Source organism: Drosophila serrata, unplaced genomic scaffold (assembly GCF_035046125.1).
Source record: "Drosophila serrata isolate PLE 108 unplaced genomic scaffold, ASM3504612v1 contig_112, whole genome shotgun sequence".
Taxonomy (NCBI): Eukaryota; Metazoa; Arthropoda; class Insecta; order Diptera; family Drosophilidae; genus Drosophila; species Drosophila serrata.
The window spans coordinates 140,376-159,167 of NW_028257010.1; the positions used below are offsets into that span (position 1 = coordinate 140,376).

Genomic DNA, 18,792 nt, shown 5'->3' on the forward strand with positions numbered 1-18,792 from the left:
GTTGCCTCTGTTGCTTTCGCGAGTCGCCTCTCCCGAGGTAAACGTGGCTGCCCCCGCAGTTTTTCGCTGGTCACGTCAGCTGTTGGCGAGATCAGCTGGGTCTAGTGTTGTGGGGTGCCAGAAACCTACCCGGTCTGGCAGCCCCCCCGCTGCCACTGGTGGTTTCGGGCTACTCGAGCGACAGGTGGCGCTGTCAAGCCCTCTGCTCAAGCCCTTTCTCACGCTGTAGAAAGCTCCATGTTGCGACACCCACATCTGCTCTGCATATGCTGGAAGTAGCATACTTTTTTGGGCTGCTGCCCTTGATCCTTGGCAAGAGGTAAGGGGAAGTGTGTGAAACCTGAGCCCTAAGCTGCACTGGGAGGCCTGAGGGTGACAAAGGTCAAGGATCTGACCAACTGCCATCCCCACCGCTACGCGGCTCACCATTCCAAACGGGGCTCTGGCGACCGAGCAGGAGCGGTATAACTCCCACCTGTTCAGTCACGGGGAAACTCCTGGCCAACGTGGGACCCCGAAAGTGCACTGGCCGTTTGGGCCAAACCCCCTCGCAGCGTCGGTCCAAAAATGGGCGGCTGCGTGAACCGTGTCGGTGCCATAGTGGCCGGCGGTGGTAAATGCCTGGCAGCAGGCGTAAGCTGCACATAAATTCCAAACCCAGGTAGCGTCTGACCCACAGTGGGCGACTACCTAGTCTGCGCCTGTGCCATAGTGGCCGGCAGCCAAAGAACCTGGCAGAAGGTATAAAATGCAGCCTTGCATTGGGCGACAATGCACCCTTTACTGGAATGTCGGAATTTAACATAAATACTTCAGGTGGCAGCCACAAAAGTGGAAATCACCCGTGGGGAAACCCACGGCTAATGCAAGGATTCTGGAGGCCCTACCCAACACTCCATCACACCCCGTCGAGGCGGTGGCTGACTTGGCCGCCTTGGTAGGTACTGCACCAAGCCAGGAGACGGTAATGGACAAGGGGGATCCTGCTGCATTCAGGAAGAGCAGCTTGATGGCCCGATCCCCACCCCTCGCGGCGTCCCCGGCGCCGGCGAGGAGTAAAACCGGCGATCCCGCAGACTCGGCCAAGAGAGGCAGGGACCCGGCCAGCTCTGTAAGCGGTCCCAGGGGCACGCTTCCCACGCTTCGCCGTCGAGCCCCCATCCGACACCGAGGAGGACAAGGAGCGGGCGCTTACGCGCGAGAGCGCTTGCAGGCTCGGAAAGCTGCTGGACGAGCTTCACAGCCTTGTCCACGAGAAGCAGGTTCGCCACATAAATATCGCCATGAAGTCGATGATTGACGAGATGCGGAAGCTAAAATCTTGCATAGAGCTGGCGGCCGAAGGACCTGAGGAGCCCAGGGAGCCGTACGCTCGGGAGAGCGTCTGCGCCAAGTGCTCTCAGACCGCGCCTGGCGGCAAGCCTGGCGTAAGCAAGGCCCAGCAAACGGCTGCCGCAGGGAGAGGTTCAGCCAGCCAACAGACGCGGGGACGAGTAGCGAAGTCCCAGGGCGGACGCGAGCCCCACAAGTCCAGGCTACAGCCCCTGCAGCTACGGCGAGGGGTATCCGGAATGCCCAACGAGCTCCCCAAGCAAAGTCTCGGGCAACAGAGTACGGGACAGGGAACGCTGCAGGACCAACAAGATCACCAGATCCCGTGCCAGCGAACGCCGGGGACTCGTGGAGCACCGTGGTCAGGAGGAAGAAGCAAACCCGCAAAGCTCGCCCCGACGTGGTGATAGTAGAGGCAAGGTGCGTAGGACGGCCAGGGGCAACTTGCTCCTGGAGGTAGCCAGAGGGAGCAACGAGAGTGCCGAGTCCATGAAGGTCAGCATCTCTCAGGTCCTCGGCGACGTGGCCGAAGTGCGAGCGCTGACGGAGGAGTCGAAGGTCTGCGTCTTCGAGATTCGTAACCTCGACGCGATCACGACAGAGAGCGAGCCTTCACGACAGCCTTCTCAGACCAATACCAGCTGAGTGAAGGTGCAGTGAGGATCCGAAGCCTCCGCCCCGGGTATGGGGAAAACAAAACGGCGGTCCTCAGCCTGCCTAGCTCTATGGCGTCGGAGGTTAGGCGGCGAGGCGAGGTCCGCATAGGATGGCCCCGGTGTAGAGTCCGAGAGCGCGAAGGCCCCCCTCGCTGCTTTAGATGCCTGGAACTTGGGCACATCGCCATCAGGTGTAAGAGCCTGGTGGACAAAAGCGGTTGCTGCATTAAGTGTGGCGAAGCGAGAGGCGAACCACCAGCCGGGCAGAAAAAGGACTCCGGGCACAAATGGCGGGCTCGTCCGTTCAAGACCCGAATGCAGCTGATCCAGCTCAACCTGAACCACTGCAGGGCTGCGCAGGACCTGCTGACGCAGACGGTGTGCGAGGTAGGGGCGGGTGTGGCCATAATCAGCGAGCCCTATAGGGTTAGAGACGGTGGAGAGTTGGCCAAGGACCGCTCTGGCAAGGCGGCCTTGTGGCTCTGTGGCGACGGCCTGCGGCAAATGTCCAACATCCTGGCAGCAGATGGATTCGTGAGGGCGGAAGTCGGCGGCTTCCATATCTATAGCTGCTATCTGGCGCCTAGCCTCCCGCTGGAGACGTTCAGCAGGATCCTTGAGGACCTCAGCAGCGATCTACGTGGAAGGGCCAACGTCATAGTCGGAGGCGACTTCAACGCTTGGGCCCAGGAGTGGGGATCGGTCCTGACCAACGCCAGAGAACGCGTGGTGCTGGAAGCTTTGGCCGCGACAGACGTCGTCCTCCTAAATAACGGGGGGCGGCACACGTTTGTCAGAACGGGAGCCGCCTCTGTGACCACACATTTGCGAGCAGAGCAATCTCCCACTCTGCCAAATGGGAGCGGGAGCGACCACGAGGCGATCCTGTGCTCCGTCGGAGTACCTGAGGTAGGTTCCCGTTCGGCTCTGCGGCCCGATAAAGCTTACCGGCCGGACACGTTGTGCATCCGGACTTTTACTAATGTGTTGGAAGGCATGGTAACAGCGGAGCCGGGTGGAGCTGAAGGGATGGCAAACCATGTGGCAGCAGCGCTGGAGCATGCATGCGACCAGAGCATGCGGCTGAGAGGGTCGTTTCGAGGAAGTCGCAGGCCAGTCTTCTGGTGGAGCGACGAGATCGCCGATCTGCGATCCTTCTGCCACCGTGCCCGCAGGCAGCTGACTCGTGCGCGCGGCTCTCCGCGAGCCTTGGAGTGCAGCGAGGCCTTCAAAATTGCGAGGAAGGCCCTCAAGGTGGCCATAAGAGGCGCAAAGAGGGACCGTTTCCTGCAGCTCTGCGACGAGGCGGAGGACGACCCTTGGGGCGGAGCGTACCGGATGGTGGTCAAGAGCCTGAGAGCTGGCAGCACAGCTCCATCGGACCCCGAGGAGCTGGATGTCATCGTGCGAGCGCTGTTCCCGAGTGGAGCTCCGGTGACCGTGGAGCCGAGCGCGGGCCGCCACCCCGCCTGCGAAGTCTCGGAAGAGGAGGTGATTCGGTTGGGAAGGAGCGTGCACCACAAGAAGGCGCCGGGGCCGGATGCCATACCCAACAGGGCCCTGAAAATAGCTATAGCACTCCACCCGAGGGAGTTCGCCTCATTGTACTCCAAGTGCCTGGAGGAGGGAATCTTTCCGGAGAGGTGGAAAAGGCAGAAGCTGCTGCTGCTCTCCAAGCCGGGCAAGCCACCGAGTGAGCCATCCTCCTACAGGCCAATCTGCCTGACCGACACCGCTGGCAAGGTGTTCGAGAAGATCGTGGCAGCCAGACTAACTGCGGCCATCGAGGAGTCCGGAGGTCTCTCCCCGAGCCAGTTCGGTTTCCGGAAAGGGAGGTCCACGCTCGATGCCATTGAGTTGGTCAAGGACATAGCTGGCTCGGACATCGCGGGTACGAGGTGGAAAGGCGGCTCCAAGAGCTACTGTCTCGTGGTTACGCTGGACATAAGGAACGCCTTCAACACCGCGGACTGGAACCGAACCTTGGAGTCCCTCGTCGCCCTGAATATCCCAGGGTACTTGCTAAAAGTAGTAAGGAGCTACTTTAGTGAGAGAGTGCTCGTAGTGGCGTCAGCTATGGGTTCCAGAGCGTACGAAGTCTCTGCCGGAGTCCCCCAGCGCTCCGTGTTGGGACCCCTGCTCTGGAACACCATGTACGACGGGGTTCTGTGACTACCTATGCCCAGTGGCACTACTGTTGTCGGGTTCGCCGACGACGTGGCAGTGGTCGTAACCGCCAAGGAGCGTACCGCTGCGGAAGACTTGGCGAACGAAGCGATCGGAACGATCGAGGCATGGCTTACGAGCGCTGGCCTGGAACTAGCGGCGCACAAAGCGGAGGCAATCCTGATCTCGAGCAGGAAAGCGGTGGAAACGGCGAGATCCGGGTCGGTGGAACCGCGATCAGATCGCAGAGGGCGATCAAATACCTCGGCGTCCTAATCGACACACGGCTGTCATTCAGGGAGCACCTGGAGTATGCCCAGAAGAAGGCCAGCGGGACGGCAGGAAGTCTCGCCCGCATACTGCTCAACACCAGAGGGCCCAAGCAGATCACCAGGAAGCTGCTGACGAGCGTCGTAACATCCCAAATCTTGTATGCGGCGCCGGTGTGGGCAAAAGCAGCCGCGACGAAATCGTACATGCGGGGCGTAGAGGCCACCTACAGACTGTGCGCTGTTAGGGTGGCGAGCGCGTTCAGGACGGTTTCGGACGACGCCGTTTTGGTGATAGCCGGCATGGTCCCCCTGAGGGAGCTGGTCCGTGAGAAGGCTGAGGTTCGGTGTGCGCTGCGAAGTCACGAAGGACCACGAGGCGGAGCTAAGGCCGAGGCGAAGAGCGCGGCTAAAAGTGGGACGCCTCGTCGAAAGGGCGTTGGACGCACAGGCTGATCCCCAACCTAGTGGCATGGATGGAGCGGAAGCATGGGCAGGTGGATTTCTACCTGACCCAGGTTTTGAGCGGACATGGTTGCTTCCGTAGCTACCTCAAGAGGTTCGGCCATGACGACGAGGATGGGTGCCCGGAGTGCGGTTCTGGAGTTGCGGAGGATGTGTACCACATAGTTTTCGAATGCCGCCGATTCGACGAGGAGAGGGCCGCCCTGGAGGAGGTAGCAGGTGTACATCACAGGCGACGTCCAGTGCAACGAGCCCCTGGATGCCGTAAAATGCTTGCCCGAATTTACGGGAGCACAAGAGACGTATGTCTCTTGGCGGCAGGCGGCAGTAGCCGCATATTTCATATTTAGAAACTACTCTCACGCCACTACCAGGCGGTCGTAATAATTAGGAGAAAAATAAGAGGCCCTGCCGATGCGGTGCTATCTTCGTTTGGCACTATATTGAATTTCGATGCGATCATAGACCGCCTCGATTTCACATATAGTGACAAACGCCATATTCAAGTCATCGAGCAGGAGATGGGTACCCTCAGACAGGGAAGCCTCACTTTCCTACAATATTATGACGAGGTTGAGAAAAAGCTCACCTTGCTTACTAAGAAAGCCACAATGTCGTACGAAGCGTCGGAGGCAAGAATTCTATGCGAAAAGTTCCGGGATGACTCGCTCCATGTATTTATTTGGGGACTCAAACGCAGTCTTGCCGATGTCCTTTTCTCGGCGAAGCCGAAAGACTTGCCAACTGCGTTGGCATTGGCTCAAGAGGTGGAATCAAACCTCGAAAGATACACCTTCGCAACTTCGTTTGCAAAAAGCCAAGAGGATAGGGATCGTAGGTGAACAGTTGTGTCCCCTTGTATCATTAGCAAGAGGTCATTGTAAGAGGGGTTCCCCAGGCAAGATCAAACACTCAACGAATAAATTCAATATTTAATTTAACCTTCTATATACAGGCGTGTGTGTGGTAATAGTACGGCGTTATATCGGCGGCGTGCGTTCCTCGACGTTCGCAAATGCAGACTGTTCTTATCCTCTCATCCCTTCTCCCTCGTATGCACTATCCAACACCAAGCGAGCGACCAGCTGATCGCCGCTCTCCCGCACAATGGGACAAGCGACCAAACCAAACATGCCGCCCGCCAATGCTAGACTGAGCATGAAACATCTCCGCTTGTCCAGATCCTGCATGGTGGTAGGCGGAGTAGAATCTAGTATGGAGAAATGAGACAAGGAACGTGCGCAAGAAACAATTCATTATGGTTGGGGTGCGCAAAGTGAGAGCTCTTAAGAACATATCGGCAGCGGACAAAGTTTTGACACTGACCGTTTTAAATGGCCTTGCTTGGTTTTAAGCGTTACAACCCGGACCAACGCGTCAGTCCCTGGGTGCAACTCCACGACACGCCCCAGTAGCCATTGCGACGGCGGAAATCGGTCATCCTTGATGATGACAAGGTCGTGGAGCTGAATGCCCTCAGTCTCCTGACACCACTTGGGTCTCTGCTGCAGATTGGCTAGCCAGTCTCGACTCCAAGCCTTCCAGAAATGCCTTATCATCATTTGCTGGACTAGAAACTGCTCCACGAAGGACTTGGACTGAGGTCGATATTCCGGAGGCGCCAGCATGGAGTCCCCAATAAAAAAATGCGCCGGTGTGAGCACCTCGAGATCATCTGCATCAGCTGTGAGGGTGCTTATGAGCACCGTTGACAACTCCTCATAGGTGAGCCTTCGATCCCCAATGACCCTCTTGAGATGATGTTTCACCGACTTCACATTAGCCTCCCACAGCCCGCCAAAATTGGGCGACTGCGGAGGATTAAAGTGCCAGGTGGTCCGCTGCGAAGCGAGCTTGGGGGCTATGAGCTTCTCATAGTCCTCCTGAAGCTTACCGTAGAATGCCTTCATTAGATTGTCCGCGCCGACAAAGTTGGTTCCGTTGTCACTGTAGAGATGTTGAACGATCCCTCGCCGACCGGTAAACCTTCCCAGAGCTAGCAGAAAATGCTCCGTGGTGAGGCCTGTCACCGCTTCTAGATGCACTGCCTTTGTTGCAAGGCAAATGAAAACGGCGATGTATCCTTTATAAACGGCAGTTCCTCGCAACCGCGCTGCCTTCAGCTCTATAGCGCCTGTGTAATCAACTCCAGTCGCCAGGAATGGCCGACTAGGGGGGTTCACTCTGTGTATCGGCAAATCTCCCATAAGCTGTGCCGACGTAATTGGCCGGGCCCGAAAGCACCTCACACATTTCCGTACAATCGATCGCACCGCCTGCCTTCCTGTTAGTATCCAGAACCGTTAGCGAGTGTGCGCCAGAGTTAGCTGCGCACCTCCGTGCAGAGTCAAGATATGCGAATAGCGTATTACTAGTTGTGTAAAATGATGAGAGCTTGGAATGATTATTGGATGGCGACGCTCGTGCGACAGACCAGAATGGCGCAATCGCCCCCTTACTCGCAGTATGCCCTCTACTAAGATCGGTGACAAGCTCGAGAGCTTACTTCTGGAGTGCAGCCGTTTAGAATTTTTTACTGCGGTCAGCTCCGATGCGAAAGACTCCCCTTGGACGATGCGCACGATAGCGAATAGAGCATGGTCGAGCTCTTCGATGCCTAGGGGACCGGTGCGCCTCTCTCCTTTTCCGGCAGTATTGGACTTGAACCGAATTACGTACGCTACGACTCTCACGGCCTGGGTGAAACTCGAAAATCTCTCCATCAACGATGGCAGCGGGACTGTGTGGTGAACGCGTACTTTATCCGTCTTCGCCTCTAGGGCGGCATCATTCATGTCGGCCTGACCGACCTTCGTCGAGGGCCAGTCACCTTGACAGCGTGTAAGCCACTCCGGGCCTCGCCACCACAAGCCGTAGCCCGCTAGCTCACCCGGAGATAGCCCTCTTGTCGCACAGTCTGCTGGGTTCTCGCTAGTCCCTACATGCCCCCATTGCGATGGCGCAGAATGATCCAGAATAAAGGCGACCCTGTCAGCGACGAAAATCTTCCATCTATTGACGTCCCCGTGTAGCCAATGCAGAAGAATTGTAGCATCCGTCCAGTAAAAGGTCTGGATTGGGAGGTCATTTATCCACCTGGCCGCGGTTAACCATTTCACCAACTTGACGGCCAGTACGGCACCACTTAGCTCCGTCCTAGGTATGGTGAAGGGTTTGGTAGGAGTAACCTTTGACTTTGCGGCCAACAAAGAGGCGTAGCACGTTCCATCTTGGTGCTGGAGCCTTAAATAAGTCGCAGCTGCATAGGATGTCGACGAACCGTCACAAAACGCGTGAAGCTGAGCCAAAACTATGGCTCCAGGAGAATAATGAATCCACCGCTGTATACTAATATCGCCGATCCTTAGCAAGCCGTCCCGAAACGCTTGCCACCGTTCTGCAAGCGCATTAGGAACCTCGTCATCCCAATCCAGAGTTGCCAGAGTTCCGTCTGCATGCGTTTTCTTCGCCATAGTTACGTCCTTCAGTATTAACTTTCCCGAGATGATGACCGGCGCGATGAGACCCAGCGGGTCAAACAGCCTTGCTATGCTCGATAGAATCATCCTTTTGGCTAAGCTATCCGGTATCTCAAAATTGATCCGAAATTTGAAACAGTCTTATTTGGAAGCCAATACATTCCTAGCGCCTTGATAGGATCCGTGGTGTCCCAGTTTAAAGGTGTCTGACTGCACTGATGCTCCAACGGAATAGAGAGCAGGATACTCGCCTCATTGCTGGACCATTTCCGCAACTCCATGCTCGCGGATTTTATCGCCCCCGCCGACTGAGGCTCCTTCTTGAAGACAGCGTGATGTGGGAGTACACAAGAGGTTACATGCATATTAGTGGAAGTAATCTTTACTGAACTACTTTCACTGCCCACAGCCGGCGCTATTTGCTCGAGCGCGAAGTATTCCTCGATCTCATCCACATATTTGCTCCACCAGTCTGGACTGATGGACAGGCGTCTTTCCAATTGTAGGAACCGATTAAGCGCCATTTGCTGAGATCTTCCTAGGACCATGGCTGGGTCCCGATAGGTTTTGAAGGGCAACCGCACTATATAGCGGCCATCCCCTCGACGTACGTAAGTCTTCTGAAAGAAGGCCTCGCACCAGAGGTTCCCCTCCGATAACGAAGGGCGTTCTAGGACTGACTCTACCTCACAGAAGCGCTTCAGCCATGCCTCGGTGTCCAAAAGCACTCGATGACAGCGCAACTGGGTTGATTCCCTCACGCCTTCTGCATGTCTAGAGAGAATCCATCCGAAGTGCGTATTCTGAGCTAAGGGCTCGCCGGGCAGTCCGATCCTGGTGTCTGGCAACATTATTTGCGCCAACATGTCCACTCCTAGAATGAGGTCGACTCGCTTCGACCGGGAGTAGTGAGGATCTGCCAACGAGAGCCCTCGAATATGATCCCAACGCTGTGGCGTGAAGCTAAGACTCGTCAGGCAGGAAGTAACCGAAGGGAGAACGTAGGCTGAATCGACCTCTAAAGAAAAAGTTGGGATAATAATACTGCCGATTTCGAAATTGACTGTATACTTGCAACGACGACCAACCCCGGGGCCGACCCCAAAAATGGACGCTCGGGTACTGGCCCGCGTCAGATGCAGGGACTGTACGACGTGCTCAGATACTATAGTTGCCTCAGATCCTTGATCAATGAGAGCATTAATGATGGCTTGCAGTCCGTTGACCGGATTTCGCACGGTGATACGAGCAGTGGCGAGAAGTACGCTCCTCGAAGAAACATTCGGCGACGTTGCCGAATGGCATCTGTAAGATGCGCTTGGGTTTTGACTCGAAATTGACCGCCGGCTCTGCTGAGATATGTTCTCCGTGGCTGTGGGTGCACTAAGATGCGGCCTTGAAGGCCGGACCGGCTGAGCCATTACTGGGAAGTGCAACAGGGTGTGATGGCGCTGCCCACATACTTGGCAGCTCTTGTTGCTGGTGCAGCGCGGCAGCGCATGTGACTTGCTCAAACAATTGATACATAATTTCGCTCTGCTCACTATATCCTTTCTCTGATAACAGTCCAAGGCCAGAAAGGCTGTGCAACGACGCAGAATATGGTCGCCCCCACAGTGGTAACAGGCGCTATTCGCCCGTCCTAAGCGCTCCTGTGCATTATGCACTCGCACTCGTTTGCTAGGGTCGGTGGATCCTGGGCCAATATTGGAGTCGTACGACGAGCTTCGGTTCTGAATCGCATCCATTATGATCAGCCGATCATTCAAAAATGATTCCAATACCTTGTAGGTCGGAACGGCGGCGCCGCTTCCTTGATGATGCTCCCAAGCGTTATGGGTCTCCTTGGGCAGCTTTGATGCTACGTAATGCGCCAACCAGTGCTGCGATTCGCCGTCCAAGGCTTGAACGCGGCAGAATGCAGCCAGGCAAACATTGACCGTGCTTAACATCGATCTTATTAATTCTGTACTATCTCTTTGCAACCTGGGCAAAGCGTAGATAGCGTTCATGTGGTGAGAAAAGACGAGACGAGGATTATTATACCTTTTAATCATCATTCTCCACGCCACGGCGTAGTTTGACTCCATGAGCTGCATTTGTCGGATGTCATTATCGCGCCCTAGTGGCAACGACTCTTTGAGAAAGTGTAACCGTTGAACATTACTCAAATTGTTGTTGTTGTGTATGAGGCTCATGAAGGCGTCATAATATCCTGGCCAGCTCACACACTCACCGGAGAACTTGGGAACTGCCATCTGTGGCATGTTCAGTCGCACTTCCGGGTCGGCGCCCCCACCTGTTGGGGGCGGCGGTGCCGGAATCTCGGATCCAAGTTTGTCCAAGTCCTCCGTGATGGCGCAATAGGCGTCCATATAGAGCTCCTCGAATTCCGACAGGAAACTTTTCCCGGCATAGCTTGAGTCCGCAAACCCTTCTAGATTCACTATCACGGAATCCGTCTCCCGAAACGCGTTACTAATTTCTTCCATTTGTTCCAGACGCTTCTTTGGATAAATTCTTGTTTTCCTCGATTGCGAATCCTTCTTAAAATTCTGCAAGACCGATTTGAGAGATTGGTAACGATTTGCCTGCAAATTTGCTAACTGCTCCAAAGTCGGAGCCTCCGAATCAGATTTCATGCTGCCGAACGTAAAACAAACTTAGCGCAACTCACCAACCCAAAAATCATGTAATTTGAAAATTCGGTAAATTCTTGTCTCGTACGCAACTTGTCCACTTACTCCGTTTGCACACAAGATTCCACCCTCCAGAAGCAGCGAAAATAAAGAAGAAGCGTCTCGAAAGTTCCGTGACCTGCAGCTGCGGCGCCTATGTATCGTCGTTTCCTTTCCCGTGTTTCGAGAGGCCGGGAATAAGCGCAGAAGAAAATCGTCTCGACAATTCCGAAAACCGCCGTTGTTGCGCCTATGTATTGCTTTCCTCTTTTCAGGCAATTTGCCGAACTGACTTGCAAACTTAACGCGGCCGCGATCTAACGGAATCTATTTACACACTAAATTGCAAAATTTAACGTTTTAACTTGCAGGTTCCCCTCATGGGCCACCATGATTAGTTGTGTCCCCTTGTATCATTAGCAAGAGGTCATTGTAAGAGGGGTTCCCCAGGCAAGATCAAACACTCAACGAATAAATTCAATATTTAATTTAACCTTCTATATACAGGCGTGTGTGTGGTAATAGTACGGCGTTATATCGGCGGCGTGCGTTCCTCGACGTTCGCAAATGCAGACTGTTCTTATCCTCTCATCCCTTCTCCCTCGTATGCACTATCCAACACCGAGAGAGCGACCAGCTGATCGCCGCTCTCCCGCACAATGGGACAAGCGACCAAACCAAACAGTAGGCAAACCGCAAAGCCACAAGATCGTCAACAAGAAAAATCCTTTTTCCACGCAAATCAGCAGTTCGGTGCCGGTAAAAACCTGCACTTTAACAAACAGCACAGGGCGCAAGTACATTCTGCACCGCAAGAGAATACCCAGGAACCGATGGATACAGGATGAGACAACCTACCCAGACACAGGCTTACCAAAACGGGAAGCCGGCCCCCTCCGGTCGTTCAGGCCCTCACAAAAAGTTAATCATATCGCTCAGAGCGTATATCAGGCCGAGGGTACGTACGCAGCCGCAGCTTCCAGCGCGGTGGCCAAAGTCGACGATGACGCCATTTCCGAATATGATTTAGAAATGATTAAATTTTTAGGGGAAAATCCCTTCTGCCCGTCATCAGACGAAGAGTAGCGGGGAAAGAAATGAAGTTCCTCATCGACACGGGCGCGTCGAAAAATTTCATCCGACCTCACGAAGGCTTAAAAGGCGTTCGCCCCGTCGATTCCCCCTTCACCATTCATTCACTTCATGGTGTTACGACAGTCACAAAGAAATTCTTTGTGTCATTATTTAATTTGAAGAGTACGTTCTTCCTACTACCGGACTTATCCTCCTTTGATGGAATAATCGGCCTTGACTTATTAAAAAAGGCAGGAGCAACGCTATGCCTAGCTTCCGGTAGCCTAAATTGGGGCACCGAGGCAGAGAAAATCAATTTCCACACGTGCACTGACGTAAGCTTCACCAGCGTGAACTGCTCAGATGCACCACCATCGGCAAAAGACTCGTTCTTGAAAATGCTGAAGACCAGGAAAAAAAGGCTTTCGCAAACCCCAACGAGGCTTTGCCTTACAACACATCGGTGGTAGCTACCATCAGAACAGTTAGTGAGGAGCCCTTATACGCGAAATTATTCCCGTACCCCATGGGAGCAACGGATTTCGTCAACAAAGAGATTGAAGATCTGCTTAAAAACGGGATAATTCAGAAGTTGGTATCCCCCTACAACAATCCGATATGGGTTGTGAATAAAAAAGTGACCGATGAGCATGGCAACCGGAAAATGCGACTAGTTATTGACTTTCGCAAGCTAAACGAGAGAACCGTGTCCGACAAGTACCCCATGCCAAATATTAACATGAAATTAGGCAACCTAGGTAATGCTAATTATTTCTCAACGCTGGACCTCAAGTCTGGCTATCACCAAATCATACTCGCAGAGCGCGACAGAGAAAAAACTTCTTTCTCAGTGAATGGGGGGAAATATGAGTTCCGCTGACTACCGTTTGGTCTCAAAAATGCAGGCAGCATTTTCCAGAGGACCATCGATGACATTCTACGGGAACATATCGGCAAGTTCTGCTTTGTTTACGTTGACGACAAAATCATCTTTTCGGAAGACGAAAACTCTCACATCAAGCACGTAGATTGGGTTCTTAAGAGCTTGTACGATGCGAACACGAGAGTATCGCTTCCTTGGGTTTATAGGCACTTGTAACGGTGCTACAACAGACCCAGAGAAGGTAAAGGCCATAAAAGAATTTCGGACTTCGCAGCGATAGCGAGGCCTATATCGGACATCCTGAAATGGGAAAACGGAACAGTTAGTAGACACAGGTCACGAAACATTCCGGTTCAGTTCTCTGAGGCGCAACAACAAGCGTTCCAGAAACTACGAAATATCTTGGCATCCGACGACGTGATGCTAAGGTACCCCGACTACAAAAAGGCATTTGATCTAACGACAGATGCCTCGGCCCATGGCATTGGCGCAGTATTGTCCCAAGAGGGACGCCCAATAACAATGATCTCAAGGACATTGAAAGACAGGGAGGTTAACTACGCCACCAACGAGAGGGAACTCTTAGCCATAATCTGGGCATTGGCCAAGCTACGACATTATATGAACGCGGTTAAAGATATCAACATCTTTACCGACCACCAGCCTCTAACCTTTGCAGTATCGGAATCCAATCCGAATGCAAAGATTGAAAGGTGGAAAGAGCGCATTGATGAGTCAGGGGCGCGGATTTTCTACAAACCCGGCAAGGAAAATCTGGTTGCCGATGCATTGTCACGGCAACAACTTAACGTCATGGTGGAGCAAGAAGCTCAATCGTGTGCAGCCACCATTCACAGCGAGCTCTCCTTGACACACACAATCGAAACGATGGATAAGCCCCTGAATTGCTTCCAGAACCAGATAACTCTGGAGGAGGCAGGCTTTCCGTTAACACGCAGCTTCGTCCTCTTTGGAAACAAGAGACAGCATGCGATTAACTTCTCCTGCAAAGAGTCATTAATTGATGAACTCGCAGACATAATCGTTCCTAAGGTCGTAAACGCCATTCATTGTGACTTGCACACGCTGGCAATGATACAGGACCAATTGGTTCGGCAATTTCCAGCCACCAAATTTTGGCACTGCAAAAACCGTGTAACGGATATTTTTGCAGTTCCTGAGAGACGGGAAATACTCACCGTCGAGCACAATAGGGCTCACAGATCGGCCCAAGAAAATGTTAAGCAGGTACTCTCCGAGTACTATTTTCCAAAGATGGCCAAGTTAGCTACCGAAATCGTAGCAAGCTGCAAAACATGTGCGAAAGCCAAGTACGATAGGCACCCAAAAAAACTTGAGCTAGGCGAGACTCCGATCCTCTCTCATGTGGGAGAATTGCTGCATATCGATATTTTTTCCACGGACAAAAAATACTTCCTCACTTGCATCGACAAGTTTTCGAAGTTCGCAGTTGTGCAACATGTACACTCTAGGACAATCGAAGATCTTAAACCAGCCATACTACAAATCGTGAATTTTTTCCCTAGGGCTAGAGTAGTCTATTGCGATAACGAACCTTCGTTAAACTCACATACTATCTCAGCCATTCTTGACAACCATTTTGGCGTTAGCATTGCAAATGCACCGGCACTCCATAGCGTCTCAAATGGGCAAGTGGAGCGCTTTCATAGCACCCTCTTGGAGCTTGCTCGGTGCTTAAAGATCGACAAGGGGATAACTGATACTGTGGAAATTATTCTATTGACAACCGCCAAATATAATAAGTCAATTCACTCTGTCGTTGACAAACGACCAGTGGACATCGTGCAAGAGCACGATGACCCACAGACGGAGGTCCGGAATAAGATCATTACACGCTCAGGACCAGGGAAAATGCCTCCCGACAATGCAGAGTATTCGAAGTCGGCGAAAAGGTGTTGGTAAAGTCCAACAGAAGGCTGGAAAATAAACTCACACCCTTGTGTGAGGAGAGAGCCGTAGAAGCGGACCTGGGGACCACGGTCCTCATTAAGGGGAGGTTGGTCCACAAGGACAATCTTAAATGATGCAACCAACAATGTCCTTTATGTTTTTTATTCATTAGTTTATTACACCTTCAAGCCACTTCAAGGTTTATAGCCACTGGCATAGTTTGATTTAAGTTCATTTTATTGATGGTTGGAAAACCCTCTATAAGCATTAAAATAGCTAAAGTTTAATTTCACAGGATCGGACCAACACTATGCATATTCCTGTCCTTGGCGTCGGCCAACGTTACTTATTATTCGCAGGCCAGGTGCATCCCCATCGTGGATGGTGAAATCCTAGTATGGGAGGAGTTCGCTTACGTCACACATACAGCAAACCTCTCAGAATATGGGCGCGTAATAGAGGAGACAAATAACATGATCGACATTTTTCCGCTTGAAGAAGCTTCTGAGCGTGGACACCGTACACCTCCAGGACTTGTTAGAGTTCATCACAGAGTAGCTAGGACCTTGGATTTCATAGGATCAATGCTAAAGGTCGTAGCAGGGACACCGGATGCCAGTGACCTAGAGAAAATCAGATTTTCTGCACTGAAGTTATTCGAGTCAAGCAATGACAGATTCAAAAAAAAATTCTAAAGTCCAAAACCAAATTAATCAGCTTACCTATACCGTCAACTCAATCTTGAGATCAGCTTAAAACTCACAAGTAGACACTGGACATTTATACGAGACACTGCTTGCTAGAAACCGCATGTTGATGACGGAATTACAAAATGTAATGCTCGCAATAACCCTAGCAAAAATTAATATTGTTAGTCCGAACATTTTAGATCATGAAGACTTAAAAACAGTTTGGCTTGAGGAACCCACCGACACACCTATAGGGGATCTTTTGTCCGCCTCGTCTGTAAAAATTCTGCTGTCCGTTAACATTTTACATTTTATCATAAAATTTCCCATTTTACTAAGGCAAGGAAATCCGCAGGTCAAATTAGGCAGATTACAGACGGCCGAGGGCGGACTTAACTTAGAGGGGGGAGTAGTTAACTGTGGTCAGCCAGACCTGATTCGTTGACCATAGTCAACATTATAATAACGCTCCGGCCAAACTGCTGACACAGCAATGGGCCGGATGCTCGTGCACAGACGGCAGACACTGCATATTTTATAAGTATATTCTTTATATTCAGCTCTAATTTGACATTCATTCAATAAAGAGCCACTGCTCACAAACTCAACTCCGACAAGCTGTCGTTAAAACCTTATTATTCATCACCTGTCTGAGTCCCTAGGCCAGCGGGTAAAAGGAGGGAAGTTACCCTCCCAACATAATCTTCCTAATTCATCATTGGGAGATCTAAGGCCAACCGGCCAGCAGCCAACAGTGAGCCTGACGTCCACCCCCCCCTGTGACCACCTACAACTGCCAGTGAAGCTTGCTTTGCCGACGGCAGTTCCGCATTCATTATATGAATAACACTAATTTGTACATTTAAACATTTTTTGTTATTTTATAAGCAAAATCAAATGAATGTTGGCGGGAGCCGGACGATAACGATTGGTTTTAAAAGAATATTTTTACGACGCCATAATGTATCATGAACGTTAAGCAGAAAAATAAAAAATAATCTTTATATAGGAAAATGCACAAATGCACCTTGTCTTTCGACTGAGTTTTGTGTTTGAATATAAAATAATATTTTTTCGCTTTGAATAAAATAATTAATAAACTAACATACATAAATAAGTCCTACATTTTATTTTACATAGTTAGCGATGTTGTAAATAAAAGTCAATAGTCGCGAAATTGTCAATAGTCGGCGAAAATCATCGATGTTTTAAATAAAAAAAATTGGCAGTTATTTTAGTGTATTTTAACTTTATTTTAATTTGTAATGTTTAAAAATTAAAAGTCAAATTTTCAACATAAAATATCCATTTTATTAATGATTTATTAAAAAAATAAAAAAACGAAAAACAAATTAAAAAGACACTATTCATGATATTTGTGTTTCACTTCTTTGGTATATTGTCCTATCCTTAGTTTGTAAATAAAAACTAAAAGCAAAAACAAATTTCATATCAATGTTTCAATATATACATGGTCCAAAGAAAATAATAGTTCTTCAAGATATGATGATAGTCGCGTGCGACGCTCACTTATAAGTTTCCAGCTGAAAACTCCTTGATATTCGCACGATGAAGCGGGAACTCAGAAGTATTAGAAAAACATCGATGTTGCCGATGTTTCGAAAACATCAATGTCATCGATGTTCGCATCGATGTTTCTCTACCTCTACTATGTTTATCCATCTCTATAAAACATTGAACGATTATTTGCATTATTAAGAGTCAAAAGGACAATTCATGTAACTTTCTAGTCCTGCAGTATTAAGAATCCACAACTCCGATAGTTTTATTTGGCAATGCTCCTAGATTTAGCCTGCTCTACAATTTTGGCTAGGGCGACTACCTTGCGCACAAAAAAGTACACATATTGTTATTAGTAAATCGTAAACAAATTTCTTGAAACCAGTAGCGACGATCAAATCGCAGGAAACTGGTATTGCAGTTTATTTATAACGGGCAAACAATTGAGTAAAGACCAACACCACTTAAGCCATTGGCCACCACCCCATTGTTACCACAATACCAAGGATACGCAAGACATTTTGGCCAGAGTCGGCGTACATATTTGGTGACGTGACGATAAGTTTACGTATCGTAAGTTAAAAAGTTATAGACTGTTAAAAGAAATACAAATTATTTTCTTTTATATTTAATAGGACACCAGACATAGTCAGTTGTACAAATGGAGCCATCCACGAATGTTGCCTGCATGGCAAATGGATCGTCAGTGGCACCAGCCAGCATCAAGCGAGGTACCCAACAGGGCCGGAAGAAATCGGGACCCAAGTTTGAGCTTTCTGAAACTCAAAAATCTGATATTAAGGAGGCCTTCGATTTGTTCGACAACGAATGCAGCGGCTATATCGAGGTCAAGGAGCTTAAGGTGGCTATCCGTGCCCTCGGTTTCGAACCCAAGAAGGAAGAAATTAAACGAATGATCGCCGAAATAGACAAAGACGGCAGTGGGCGCATTGCCTTCAATGACTTTCTTCACTTAATGACTACGAAAATGGCTGAAAAAGACACGAAAGAAGAAATATTGAAAGCTTTTCGGCTGTTCGACGACGACGAGACTGGCAAAATTTCGTTTAAGAATCTAAAGCGTGTGGCCCGGGAACTGGGCGAGACGCTTTCAGATGAAGAGCTGCGAGAGATGATTGACGAAGCCGATTTGGATAACGATGGCGAGGTTAATCAGGAAGAGTTCCTGCGCATTATGAAGAAGACCAGTTTGTATTAGAAAGTTGCGTAATACGCAACATCCTTTCATAGATGCATTCCGTATTTCCCCTGCCTAAAGAAAATCTTGTTGCGAGATTACTAAATATAATCCGAAATGCAAATGCGCTTTATGTGTTCCCTAAACTGTGTTCCTTTAAGTCTCACTGATTGTACATGTACCAGCTAGGCTGTATCCGCCGGCTGTATTTTTGCACAATAATCTCAATATGATAGTTAATAAATAATAAAAAAAAAGGAAATCTTAATTTTTAAATAAAATATCAAAAATATCTTCTTCAAAATTAAAAAATTCATTATGTATCGGACATGACCAAACAACTGATACGGATTAAATATGTACATATGCACTTATAAAATAGATGAAAGTAACGTTGGAACCTTAAACTGCAAGGAATTCTCAAACACATTTTCGTGACGCATAGTGGTA

The 18,792-nt window shown here is 50.3% G+C and overlaps 4 protein-coding genes across 4 annotated transcripts; 1 reads left to right on the forward strand and 3 right to left on the reverse strand.

The window, feature by feature from the left end:
* Positions 1-5,917: 5,917 nt before the first annotated feature.
* On the reverse strand, positions 5,918-7,833 carry LOC147644701 (uncharacterized). Its single transcript, XM_086841241.1, has one exon. The coding sequence runs from the start codon at positions 7,093-7,095 to the stop codon at positions 6,175-6,177; it is 921 nt and encodes a 306-aa protein (XP_086697367.1). The 5' UTR covers positions 7,096-7,833; the 3' UTR covers positions 5,918-6,174.
* On the reverse strand, positions 7,192-8,454 carry LOC147644702 (uncharacterized). The gene has a single exon (XM_086841267.1). The coding sequence runs from the start codon at positions 8,452-8,454 to the stop codon at positions 7,192-7,194; it is 1,263 nt and encodes a 420-aa protein (XP_086697393.1).
* An 8-nt stretch (positions 8,455-8,462) lies between these two features.
* LOC147644703 (uncharacterized) lies at positions 8,463-11,009 on the reverse strand. The gene has a single exon (XM_086841268.1). It carries the CDS (start codon positions 11,007-11,009, stop codon positions 8,463-8,465), a length of 2,547 nt encoding a protein of 848 aa, XP_086697394.1.
* Positions 11,010-17,253: 6,244 nt separating this feature from the next.
* LOC110185061 (uncharacterized) lies at positions 17,254-18,488 on the forward strand. The gene is made up of 2 exons (XM_020953738.2): positions 17,254-17,717; positions 17,780-18,488. Exon 2 carries the CDS (start codon positions 17,806-17,808, stop codon positions 18,361-18,363), a length of 558 nt encoding a protein of 185 aa, XP_020809397.1. The 5' UTR covers positions 17,254-17,717; positions 17,780-17,805; the 3' UTR covers positions 18,364-18,488.
* The last annotated feature ends 304 nt before the right edge of the window (positions 18,489-18,792 follow it).

Excerpts from the sequence above, each read along its gene's own strand:
- LOC147644701 (XM_086841241.1), bottom strand. The coding sequence starts at position 7,095 with ATGGGAGATTTGCCGATACACAGAGTGAACCCCCCTAGTCGGCCATTC.
- LOC147644702 (XM_086841267.1), bottom strand. The coding sequence starts at position 8,454 with ATGATTCTATCGAGCATAGCAAGGCTGTTTGACCCGCTGGGTCTCATC.
- LOC147644703 (XM_086841268.1), bottom strand. The coding sequence starts at position 11,009 with ATGAAATCTGATTCGGAGGCTCCGACTTTGGAGCAGTTAGCAAATTTG.
- LOC110185061 (XM_020953738.2), top strand. The coding sequence starts at position 17,806 with ATGGAGCCATCCACGAATGTTGCCTGCATGGCAAATGGATCGTCAGTG.